This window comes from Filicampus tigris, chromosome 14 (genome assembly GCF_054856515.1).
Source record: "Filicampus tigris isolate MCC_2025a chromosome 14, RoL_Ftig_1.0, whole genome shotgun sequence".
In the NCBI taxonomy this organism is placed as follows: Eukaryota; Metazoa; Chordata; class Actinopteri; order Syngnathiformes; family Syngnathidae; genus Filicampus; species Filicampus tigris.
In genome coordinates, this window is record NC_141230.1 from 9845190 (window position 1) to 9857812 (window position 12623).

Sequence of the window (12623 nt, forward strand, 5' to 3'; positions counted from 1 at the left end):
AAATTGCAATGCCAAAATAAAGTTTTAAAAGGTGAGGGTTTGTGTTGTTTGCAACAAAGAAAGTATTTTTAAATGATAAATAATAGAAAATAACATTCTCGCATTAAGTTTAATGCAACAGTCACTGCATGTCTTTGTGAAACTTGCCATATGTACTTTTTCAGCAGAAAGAAGAAAAAACATACCTTTGCAAGTGTAATATTTTTGTTAGAGTGGACTTTCGCAGTGTGTATTGAAACGTGTTTTGGTTTAGATGAATGACCACCATTTTGTGTGACCTTGGGTCCGTTTCACAAAGCTGGTTCAACAAACTCTGAGTCTAATCCTGAAGTCTGAGTTGATCTACTCTGAGATAGGAAACTCTGTTTCCAGTTACAGAAAAGCTGATTTAAATGGTTTTTTTTAATCAGTTTATTCAACTCGAGGAACTTCACCTGGAGTTAAGCGCGTGCACCACAACTATGAAAAGACAGCATGAATGAGCAACGATTTGACGAGTCGCCATCGCAAAAACTAGAGACGTTTTTCACGCCACTAGAACTTGAAATATTAAAGGGACGGTGGGGCTGGGATGGCCATGTTTTCATTAACAAATTCATTTTATTTATTTTTTGATCAGGAAAATGAAAAGGGTTGTCATTTTCAATGTATCAATAAATTTGGGAGAAATTAGGAAATAAATGACTCCATGAATAACACCCCTTGTTAATGAGGAGAATGGCCGCGCCCCCGAGCGTTCTATCCCTGTTTGGCCGGAGTCACGGGAGTAACCAATTCCAAACTCTCCATTGGAAATCATTGTACTTTCATTGCTTATAACGTCCAAAAACGGCGATCAATTGGCACCAAAATTTATGTGGACATCTCTACTAATGCCCACTTCAACATATCAAAAGGATTAACCTCTCCGTGGCTGATTAATATGAGGATGAGGAAATGTGGAAGTGAGCAGAGCTACATAGATTTAGGCTGGGACGAGCACACACTGCTTCTTCGCTTTTAAAAAAAAAAGCTTCTTTGCTGATCACGGTTAGGACGAGCGAGGCATTTAACATCAGTCAGGATATTTACAGAGAAGTGGAAATGAGTAGATGTGCACATTTATTTGGATGAGGAATGGCCCCATTTTCTCAACCGACAAAACGTCGTCCAATGTGGAACGTAAACAGCCGAAAAGGTACGTTCCAATGCGGCTACACTCGGTTGTGGAGTCGGCCTCGCTGGAACTTTTTGTTCGCTGAACATTGACGCTTGTTCCATGAGGGCTTACCACTAGAACGCCAGAAGGTGGTCATTTGACTACTTATGCTTTACATTTGACGATGTCACCCCGCCATATCACCTGCTATTTTGGCAAGGAATGGCCAATTTACAAACAAAAGTCATCTATTTGTAGCCAGCAGGGTTGTTTGTCAAATATCATCCAGATTTGTCGTTCAATAGTTGTATATAGCAATCGCCACAGTATTTTTGATTTTGTGGAGGGGATCATGATGAGATCACGTTTTATGTCAATAAATCCAAACTATTGTGCAGAACACTTTTATACTTTAACACGTTGTAGTGGACAAGAATAGTAATGTGCATTTGCATTTTGGTAATAATCGGTCACCGTTTTAGACAACAGAACTGACAAAGCTAGCAATATTACCACGCTTGGCTCCCTCTCGTGACGTGGACAGCTGAGACCGTAAACACAACATAAGCCACGCCCCAGAAATGGGCGGGGAAATTTGTCGTAAACCTTATCACCAAAAAAGCCCTTAAATCACTACAGTCTTTTGAGGTGGGCATTTTAGTACTTATGTCATTTTTACATGCAAACCCATTATATAAGTGTCAATGTAAAGCTCATCCAAGTGCCACATTAATGCAGTCATAGGGCACGTTTTAACACATTTTGAGAAAGGAGTGCAACACAGCTGCAGCTGCTAAAACAGGGAGACGGCGTGGGTGAACATTGCTGCTCGAGTCAACATGCAATGGAAAAAAAATGATGGTTGAATTTACTCGCTTGGGAATGTGGACGTGTCCAGAGTTCAGTTAACCATCACATTCAAACTCATGTTTAACCCCAAATAAAAGTTCAGTCCGAGTTGACTTTTCCAGATACTTTTGTAGTCACCACATCTTTCAGCACAACAAGCCATGGCTTCCACAGCATCAAAGGTATCTCATTGTTCATATTATGTATCAGCCAGGAGGTCATCTCCTCCAAGTCGTGTTTCAATCCAAACAGGCCCGCTCTGTGATCGATTAGTTTGCCTGCGTCATAGTGTGACTTCCGCAAACAAGCGTCAGTCAGGTCGAGCTCCGTTTAGTTGGAGCTGCGGCTGTTGACTGATGGTGGCAGGTAACTCTTCCCGGCCGCCCGTCGTAAACATTTGTGACCGACGGCCATAGTAGACCCTCGGGTGCCATGTTGAAGACGACAAATAGACACGCTTCCCCGCACACTTGCAATAGGTGAGTTTTTGCCAAAGACATTTGCCTTCGTTGCCTGCGAAGTAGCTAGCTAGCTTAGCCGCCACTTTGCAAACGGATGAGTCCAGCAACTACTCGCCCGGCTGTTTTTTCTTTGTTTGTTTTGGGTCTTGCGGTGTCAGCCAGTTTGGTGAATAGTGTGTTCGTAACAATGGCCATATTTGTCTGCCACCCCAGTCATCATAAATAGACGATGTGCGTTACCAGAGTCGTGTAAATATTATTTTTTCTAATCCCAAACGCAAACCGTTTCTGTTAAAATACGTCCGTTAACCGTGTCCCTCTATCAAGTCTACAAGAGAGCGCTTGTGAATGCAGCACTCAAATGATAAATTTTTATTAGTCCACCCATAGTTTTTGTCAATCTACTCTACACACCTCTCATTCGTTTTCAATGAAGTCAAACTTTAAAATATTTACAAATTCAGGACATTCAGCTTTAGATTTTTTTTAACTGTCCAAAAATTCAGCATTCCCACAATAACACATTTTACACAAGAAAAGGAAAAAAAAAAACATTTAATTGAATGAGACATTGTACCAAAACAGGTCAGCCGTGATTGGACGTAGTGAGTAGTTGTGATGTAATTTTCAGTCAATAGAAGACAAAATGGCTGCCCCCAGAGATGGCTAAAAACAAGTGCATTTTGCTGCTTAACTTATATTCCACAAACGCAAAATTAATCAGAATGCTGTGTTTCAATTAGTGGGCCTGCTGGGAACATATTCTTGAAAATAATATGTTTGTGTTGACTTCTGCTTTAAGTATTGCTTAACTTTACAACAGAAAGATGAATTGGCAAAAATCTGCCAATTCTTTTTTGGGGGGGGGTTTAGAAGGTTTGAATGTCATTAAAATTTCAATAAAACAAGAGGCAAAATGGCAGATTTTTGCCAATTTTAAAAGTAATATTGGCAAATAAATAAAATCATCCGACCAATTAACTGATCGGGCCTTAGTTATTATTGTTATTCTTAATAATGATGTTCAGTCATGTGAAGACAGTGATCATATTTATTTGTTGTTTGTAAATGCAAAAAGTTAGCATTAAAAGTGACACCCACCGCACATGACCCTGAAAACAGCGTCCACACTGTCAAACATGGGGGTCGCAGTATCATGGTCTGGAGCTGCTTCGCTTCAACGGGGACGGGGAAGATTGTCATGTTCCTCTGTTCCGTGGCTAATTTTCTAATATTTTTCCAGGCCGTGAGCCTGGTGGATGGGAGGAGCATCCAGCGCACACCTGCTTGGCATTTCAATCAGCTGGGTATTTAAGTGACGGAGAGATGGAATGTTGTTGCTTATTGCCTGGGGTTCTAATTTGATCATGTGTCCTTTTTTTTTTTCCGCCATATATCACTAGTTCTCACATTCTTTTAGTCTCACATGTAACTAATTCTGATTTTAATATTTAGTCTCACATATAACTAATTCTGATTTTAATATTTAGTCTCACATATAACTAATTCTGATTTTAATATTCTTGTGTAGATTAGATTTGTTTCTCTTCCAGTTTGTCTCATCGTTTCTTGTTTAGTTCGAACGTCTTTGTGTTTCTTTAATTCACCTGTCTGATTTCCTCCCTCCCTTGGCTTCTGTTTGAGGTAGCACCCTGTCCCACAACCAGCTGACCTCAGAGTGACCGACACACTAGGACAAAATGGTGGATGTCGCGAAATGGCCTCTCTTCAGTCTAATGGCGCCCCAGGACCTGGCCTGCATATGGAAAGCGTGTGTTTTTGGAGCGTCCGCCAACGAGGCCATCTTCATCACAAGTGACAATGAGGTGAGTATGCATACTCTCGACTGTAGCACTGCCAGCCCAGTTTCAAGTTTACTGTCAAACTAAACATAAAACAAAGAGAGTTACACCTTGTGTATTTAATCCACCAAACATTGCCTTAAGAGTGGCCTGCTGCCTTAATGCTAACATGAAATGGAAAACACATTTGACATGCTAATGCTTAGCATCAATAGTTGTGGATTTAGAACCCTTTAAGCAACAGATATTCAAACACAAACCGTGGCGCAACACACATAGACCGATAATTGAATGTTGCTAACAGGCATATTATTTTCCCCTAAGACAGGGGTGTTAAACTCAATTTTGTTGTGGGCCACATGTCCCTCGGAGGGCTGTTATGACTGTGAACCCGTAAATGTATGATTACCTCATATTAGCAGAGTAGTCGTGTTATCTGTAAAGCTGACTTTTACGGAGTAGTGCCTTTCTCAACAGCTCCCCAAAACCCAAGGTCGCCTTTTGGAATTACCCTTGAAAACCTCCCAGTTCTCCCAGAAATTCAACACTTACAAAATGATTATCTCAGCCCCTGTAGCAGACAGAAACATAATTCCAAAATAAAGAGCTAGGACATGTGGCTTTCACACAGGCAGAATTTATTATTTACTGTTCCAATCAAAGATGTAATAATAACGTGTCAGCGCAAGAGAAGCACTACTTTTAATTTTTTTAAAATCGAGTGGTAATTACCATCCTCTATTCTGTTACGGAGACGTCAATATCGTCATTGTCTACAAACTATATCATATCGCATTCGACTGATTCCACTGGTCGTGCGTGTCTATATAGCACTGCCGTTACTTATCAGAGCTCCCGACCTCCGCCATTAGCCTACCTACGGCTCGAAAAAAATTCCACGAGATCCTCCGCGGTCTCGCGACACCGTCACGTGTATATTCTGATGCGTTAAGTTGGCTAAGAGACAGAGAATTGGATTACAAAAAGACACCGACGTATCCGCTCTCCCGGCTTTAAAGGTAGAATGACGCAACAGCGCTCCCGGGAGAAACGCGGTTATGCGCTCCCGTCCTTAATGGGTCAAAGGGGACGTTGCACAGAAATATAATCACGCGTTGTCAATAAGCAAAGAAATGAAATCTGATTAAAAACACTCGCGCTTGTTGGAGGTAGGCAAGGAATTTGGTTGGCTCTGTGGCTTTTTGCTTGCGTAATTGTGATCTCTTATGGTTTGACTTGCTCTGCTTTTTCCAGGTGTATGTGTTTGGACTCAACTGCAGCAACTGCCTGGGCACTGGAGACAACCAGAGCACCATCGTACCCAAGAAGCTGGACTTCCTGAGCGGCAGGGAGGTGGTCAGCATGAGTTACGGCAGCGGCCCGCACGTGCTGCTGGCCACCGAGGGTATCGCCAACACGTGGTCCTCTTGTGAACTGTCGCAATATTGCATCTCATGTGTGTCATTTCTGGGACTCTTTGGTGGTTTCAGATGGCGAGCTGTTCGCCTGGGGGCACAATGGCTATAGCCAGCTGGGGAACGGGACCACCAACCAAGGGCTGGCGCCGGTGCTCGTGTCGCCCAGCCTGCTCAACAGGAAGGTGATCGAGGTGGCTTGCGGCTCGCACCACTCCATGGCGCTCACCGAATTCGGAGAGGTAGGCGCTCTCACTTCTAGCAGCGTGGAGACTCACCTTTATTCATGTAGACTACTACTAGCGCTTTACTTGCTCAATCATCTTTTCCAGACTTGCGATGACATCCAAAAACGGAATAGAATCCTGACTATACATTGCAAGGGGGAGAAAATGTTTGTGCTCATGGACCAGATTAGATTTTTAAAACCGACAGATGGGCCACGTGACGTCATTTGTAGAAGTTGTAAATACTGTATTTCATTTGAACAATAAAATCAAATGTTAATGTGTTTCAAACTTCTATCAAGTCAAAATTTTCAACACAACCAACTTAATCCGACATTTAAAGAACAAGCAATTGGGAGACTATGGTGAGTTTACGAGGCTCACTGCATTGAATAAAGTCAAGGCGGACATAGCGCAGTATAAGTGGCGTTATTGCCACGGGGAGATAAAAAGATTAATAGTGACTTTTTTCTCGTTGACAAATACACTATAGTTTGTCTATGCACAAGACAATAAAGTTCCTGAGTCGTTTAAATTTAGGAACTCATTGAATAGTTTATTCAAGTGAAGACTGCATGTGACTATTTTTTCTACTTTGATTATATTCTGAACCATGCAATGTTTAGGTGGCATGTTATTTATTTGACTTTTTGTCAGTTAAGTCTTTTGAGACTGCTGATTATTTTTGATCTGTTAAAAACTGTTACTAAAATTTAAGTTTTTTTAGTTATCTTTGTGACTGAGTAATTGTTGTATTGTATCAGCAACGGTTTTGTATTTCTTCATGCTTTTGAAAATATATAGAGATTTTTGTCAAAATTACGGCAATAATATGGCTGGGTTTTTTTTTTCAGATATTGTTTATATATATATGTAATTCCATTTATACTGCATAACAGCAGTCACAATGAATAAATGGAAAAATCTACAGATGTTCCATGTGATCGGTATCGACCGATCTCACTCATGCATTATCGGTGTCATAAAACCTGATCGGAACATCCCTAGTTCGTACGCTTTTATTCTCCATGCCTCCTTTTGTCCTCCTTGCTTGCTGTCAGGTTTACGCGTGGGGTTACAACAACTGTGGGCAGGTGGGGTCTGGTTCCACAGCCACCCAGCCTCACCCGCGTCGCGTCTCCAGCGGCCTTCAGAACAAGATGGTGGTCAGCATCGTCTGTGGACAGACCTCGTCCATGGCGGTGGTGGACAATGGCGAGGTGATGACAACACGTTGTTCTTCACTCTCCGGTAGAATGTTGCCCAGGTATGACTTTATTGCTTGATTCATTTGGGCAGGTGTACGGTTGGGGCTACAACGGCAACGGACAGCTGGGACTGGGGAATAACGGCAACCAGCTGGCTCCTTGTCGTCTTGCGAGTTTGCAGGGTTTGTGTGTGCAACAGGTGCGGGATTCCACTGCAAGCTACAGTCACAATAACGAACATTCTTAGATGAATATGTCAATGTTATTCTTCTGGAACCAAATAAGCTTTTCCCATACACAAAAACTCACATTGTCTTGGCGCCAGCGATTAACTAGACCCACAAAAAATATCTCGAAAGAAGTCTGTCATTTAGTCTTCAAGCAGCTTTTTGTCCTATTTGTGGGAGTCCTTCCAAAAAAAATAAATTGTATTTTGAGTATTATTGTATTGCTTTGGCTCTTAATGTGTCATTTATTTCCTTTAGCAACGTTGTGATAATTTAGGTCACTGTAATTGCAAAATGAAATCAATCAGGCGGTTTCTACTCCCCAATTTAACGCAAAGGGGTGTGTTTATTACATGCCTAAAGTTGTTTGTTGTTATTTCCACTCCAGATGGTGTGTGGTTATGCACATTCATTGGCGCTAACGGACGAAGGCGTCCTCTACGCGTGGGGCGCCAACACGTACGGACAACTGGGCACGGGCAACAAGAGCAACCAGCTGAGCCCAGTGCAGATTATGAGCGAGAAAGGAAGGTGCGACAAAGTTCTCCTCTTCCTTCTCACTGCTGATGTGGTTCAAAATCTGACAGGTGAAGTTTTGATGGGCTATCTAAAATCTGAACCTCACACTGTCAGATTGACCAACAGGCTAACACTACATAGTTTTAGCTTTAAAATACTGAACTACGATATGGGAGAACTACACCGTATGGATTGTGAAGTGTTTTTTAATCCAGGGCCTACTTGGCTTCATTTAATACAGAGATGCTTTGTGACACTTTAGTTTGAACATGCTTGAGGTGTGATTGCCAGCTGTTATGATAATCTATTGTAACCCCCAGAAAGCATTAACACTTTCAATATTATCCAATCGAATGGGACAAGATTTTTAACATTCAAACTGATTAACTGTTTTTTGTTGTTGCAACTATTCTCTCATTTTGAATGCAATGCCTACAAGAGAAAAACCCTGGAAAGGCGTAACAAAAGAGTGGGAAAGTTGAGGAATGCTCAAAAACGTCTTCCCAGCATTTGGGAACATGTTGCAGGCATCCAGTTGAAAATGAGTGAATATTTGCAAAAACAAAAACAGTGTTCATCAGATTGAATATTATCTTGTCTTTGTAGTGTATTTAATGTAATAGAAGTTGCATTTTCTCATCATTGCTGTATATTTTTTTTACACAATGTCCCAATGCAATTGGGGTTTTTATATTACGCAGTGATATTTTTCTCATTAAAAAACACATTGCAAAATGCTTCATTTGGAGTTCACAGTTGGCAAATGGCATTTCCACTTATTTCAACTGGGAAAAATAATTTGACATGAGTGTTTTGAGTTGCGAGTATGGTCAAGGAACAAATTTAGCTCAAGACACTACTATAATTTGTTTTCCTTTTAAGGGACAGTGTGTACAATGTTTAGGTTTTTCAATGTTCATTCATTCATTAAAAAAAACCCAAAAACACTATTTTGCAAACTATGTTCTATCACATCAACATAAATTTTCAAAAAATATAACCGCTAATTATATTACATAGGGCGCGCCTCCCCGACCGGAGGCTGCCATCTTTCTGCTACGGATACCTGAAAGAGACAAACTTGGCGAACGCAGTTCCTCAACATCATAACGACAGCCTGTGTAACAAATGCAATGCACTCACTTCGTCACTTGACGGAATACTAGAAGTCGCTTGTGATGACATTTTGCTTTGTTCCTCTGCTGAGGAAATTGGTGGGTAGGTTTGCAACGAGTGGTCTCTCCGAGGCACCGTTGGTGCCTGTGCTTCAAAATGCATGCGCTTTGAACTTAGGTTGTTGCATTCGATTAGTTCACCGCTAGATGGCACTGAATTCTACACAATGCCCCTTTAAGCGTGCTTATGGCAATAAATGCAGAGAAAAAGACACCGCGCCGCCCGCTTTGACGGCGCTCTGCTATTTTGTTTGCTCTGCAGGATCGTGGAGGTGGCCGCCTGTCACTCCACGCACACGTCGGCCGCCAAGACGCAGATTGGCCACGTGTACATGTGGGGCCAGTGCAGGGGGCAGTCCATACTGCTGCCCCACCTCACACACTTTGCCTGCACTGACGACGTCTTCGCCTGCTTTGCCACACCCTCGGTGATGTGGAGGCTTCTGTCCACGGGTAAGATAAGTGCACGGTTATTTTAAGGGTTCACTACAACTTGAGTCACCACAAGGCAATGAAGTTAATCGAGTTCTGTGAAATCGATTATGAAACAAGTCAGCACCAAGAACTGGGATAGGATTAGCCACGGGTTCTATTCTCACGTGGGGATCTCCTTTCAGAGTTTGACGACTTTCTGACGGTGGCCCAGTGTATCAAGAAGGAGTTTGACAACCCCGAGACGGCCGACCTCAAGTTTTGCGTGGATGGCAAATACATCTACGTCCACAAAGCAGTTCTCAAGATGAGGTCAAACGCGCTTCATGGCACATTACATTAAAAACAACAACAAAAAACTTAGAATATAGCTTTAAATGGGAGATGGAGACACAGGCCAGTGACATTGGAGAGCAAAATTGACTAAACTGGCTATCGCCCAATTCACTAATCTGTCCTTCAGAACCTCGCGACCAGGAGCGCGTTGTTATCGTTAGCTTAGCTCGTTACGGATTAGTAACCAAGCCGGTCATGCTAGCAGTTTTGTTCATTACATTAAGGTTTGCCAGTTGATTTTTGAGGGACCAGGAAAGAAATAAAACCATTCAATCCATCTTCCGGTTCAAGGTGTGAACACTTCCGCTCCATGTTCCAGTCGCACTGGAACGAAGACATGAAGGAGGTGATTGAAATCGACCAGTTCTCCTTCCCAGTGTATCGCTCCTTTTTGGAGTTCCTCTACACCGACAACGTGGAGCTGCCGCCAGAGGACGCCATCGGTCAGACTCTGAAATGCGGACGGAAGCTCTCCATCCGGCACTCGTGTCCTTTCTGAACGGAAGTGTTGCATGTGCAGGACTTCTGGACCTGGCCACGTCCTACTGCGAGAACCGCCTGAAGCGTCTGTGCCAGCACATCATCAAGAGCGGCATCACGGTGGAGAACGCCTTCACGCTGCTGTCGGCCGCCGTGCGCTACGACGCCGAGGTCCGCCTTTGGCCACTTGCAAAAAAACAAGAAAACGGTTTATTACGCCATTGAGTGTAATTGTTCAATTTTTGTTCATCAGGATCTGGAGGAGTTCTGCTTTAAGTTTTGCGTCAACCACCTGACTCGAGTGACGCAGACGGACGCCTTCTGCCAGATCGACGGCAACTTGCTCAAGGACTTCATATGTCGAGCCAGCCGCTGCGGCGCCTTCAAGAACTGATGCATTCTGGGACATGTAATCATTCATATTCAGACTTTAGACTTTATTCAGACTTGCATTATTCAACTGACCAAGGAAATGTAAGCACTTTTTTTTTTTTTATACTTCTTTTCGATTCTTAAGATCATTTGCACTTGTGGACAGAGCCAAATGTCTTCATCTTTAGCACTTACTTGGAAAGCTGTTTTGAGCATTTACTCCATATCCATGTACCAGTAGCTATTAGATTTAAATGGTCTTTAGTTTTGTCTCACTTTGACATACTGGTTTGGGAAATTTGTCTGACTAGTGAGAACAAGGATAACACTAGTAAATTGATTTTAAGGTGGTTATGAAGGATCTTGAATAAATGCTCAAACTGCTTAAAGTTTCCTTTGCGGCGCACTAGTTTTTATTCATAATTCAGCATATTGGTAAGAGATTGAGTAAATGGCCAACTTTCCGTTCCTTTCTTTTTGAACAATCATTCGGTATCCTACGAGTGTGCTGAATTGTTTTTCTTGTGATGACAAAGAGCAGACTAGTATGTAACAATGGCCTGAAGATGGCTATCAAATAAATGGCCAATGGAGTTCCATAAGGACGCGCAAGTGTCTTACTAGTAAGGACAGACCGTACCAGTACAGTGACCTTAAGATGGACTGGAATAAGCATTCAAATGGATTTCTATACACTTGTACATACACAAAACTGACTTCCAAGATATAAGCTCAGGTTACCAGAAATGTATGGTCTGTTAAGAGGCAAATTAAATGCATGATTATCTTTATATATTATGCAGCTGGGTTAGGAAAAACATCTTTCCATTTTTGGACCATTTTTATAGTATTGCATCTGTTGTGTTGAACTGTGTGTGATGTTACTATTACTTAAGGCATACATGACACTTGAGATGGTCAAGCGAGTGATAACGCAGTCTAGGTTATCAAGTGGTCACCCTCCTTCGTCCGTGTTTTACTGATGTGCCGACAGGTCCAGCAGTGTCTCCCATCGCCCCGGGTTCACAACCTGTGAGCCATTGACTCACCCGAAAGCCGGGTGGAGTCCTTTCAATTGACCTGCAGCCACTCACTCCCCTATTCAGCAGCATTTTGTCAGCTTGCCAAGCGGGCCTTTTCTTCCCTGAGTAGCCTGGATGTTCAGCGGCTTTAAACCCTCGTGTAGGGCGTACATACATGGACATCTGGGAAGTAGAACTTACATTTGACTATCACCTGCAAGGTTGTTTCCTACCAGGTTGCCTAGCTCTGTGTACAACGTGTCCTTGTCAGCAGGATCAGCTTCAAGAGGGATACATGCTGAAGAGGGTGATGTACTTTCTACTTGTTCTAAAGTGGCAGGTAGGGAATGATACTGAGTGACCTGTTTGAGTGTCAAGGCTATGCCTGAGAGGCTTGGTCAGACTGACCAGATGAGGATTTATCCACAGCTTTGGCTTTCTCAGCCTATTTTTTTCTGGCCAATCTCCATGTTGAACAAGTGGTGGTGTCCCGAGAGAGGGCAGCTTGATCACCTGAGACACCTGCTTGGAGGATCCAAAGTGCAGCTTCCAATGGCATTTTCAATCTGCAGTTTGTGCCCCTTTCCCAGGGCCTTGATAGAGGAAGGATGGAGACTTAAAAGTTTATCATTGGGCCTATGCACAGGATTTTTAAAGTGAAAGTGCTGTTCTCACTCACCAGGTCAAGGGTTCATATTATGGTCATCCATTTACTCAACTGCAGATATTTGGAGGCAATTGCCTATATACCTTTTGTACTTGTGACATTGTTTAATACTACTATATGACAGATTTGTAACACTTATTTTACACTATTAAACAATTTGAATTTAATTTGAATTGAATTCTTTATTTTGAACATGATTATATATATCTATATATATATACACAAACACCAACTGTAATTTCTCACGATAACTTTTTTTTTTAAACTGTTTTAGAGAAATTACAGTATACTAA

General features: G+C 42.2%; 1 protein-coding gene across 4 annotated transcripts; it reads left to right on the top strand.

The window, feature by feature from the left end:
- Positions 1 to 2276: 2276 nt before the first annotated feature.
- LOC147136258 (RCC1 and BTB domain-containing protein 1-like) lies at positions 2277 to 12497 on the top strand. Of its 4 annotated transcripts, none has more exons than XM_086051150.1 (13): positions 2277 to 2466; positions 3692 to 3876; positions 4097 to 4274; positions 5505 to 5655; positions 5741 to 5907; positions 6954 to 7112; positions 7192 to 7299; positions 7716 to 7858; positions 9284 to 9474; positions 9639 to 9765; positions 10081 to 10232; positions 10310 to 10440; positions 10523 to 12497. In XM_086051150.1, the coding sequence occupies exons 3-13, from the start codon at positions 4149 to 4151 to the stop codon at positions 10661 to 10663; spliced, it is 1596 nt and encodes a 531-aa protein (XP_085907276.1). In that variant the 5' UTR covers positions 2277 to 2466; positions 3692 to 3876; positions 4097 to 4148; the 3' UTR covers positions 10664 to 12497. The 4 variants fall into 4 exon arrangements, with proteins under 4 accessions (XP_085907276.1, XP_085907274.1, XP_085907275.1 ...); XM_086051148.1 differs by having other exon boundaries at positions 3692 to 3755; XM_086051149.1 differs by having other exon boundaries at positions 3692 to 4274.
- Positions 12498 to 12623: the final 126 nt, after the last annotated feature.

Bases quoted from the DNA above. Each gene is read 5' to 3' on its own strand.
- LOC147136258 (XM_086051149.1), top strand. From the start codon at position 4,149: ATGGTGGATGTCGCGAAATGGCCTCTCTTCAGTCTAATGGCGCCCCAG. The intron at 5,908-6,953 runs GTAGGCGCTCTC...GCTTGCTGTCAG, and splicing joins CGCTCACCGAATTCGGAGAG to GTTTACGCGTGGGGTTACAA. The intron at 10,441-10,522 runs GTCCGCCTTTGG...TTTGTTCATCAG, and splicing joins CCGTGCGCTACGACGCCGAG to GATCTGGAGGAGTTCTGCTT.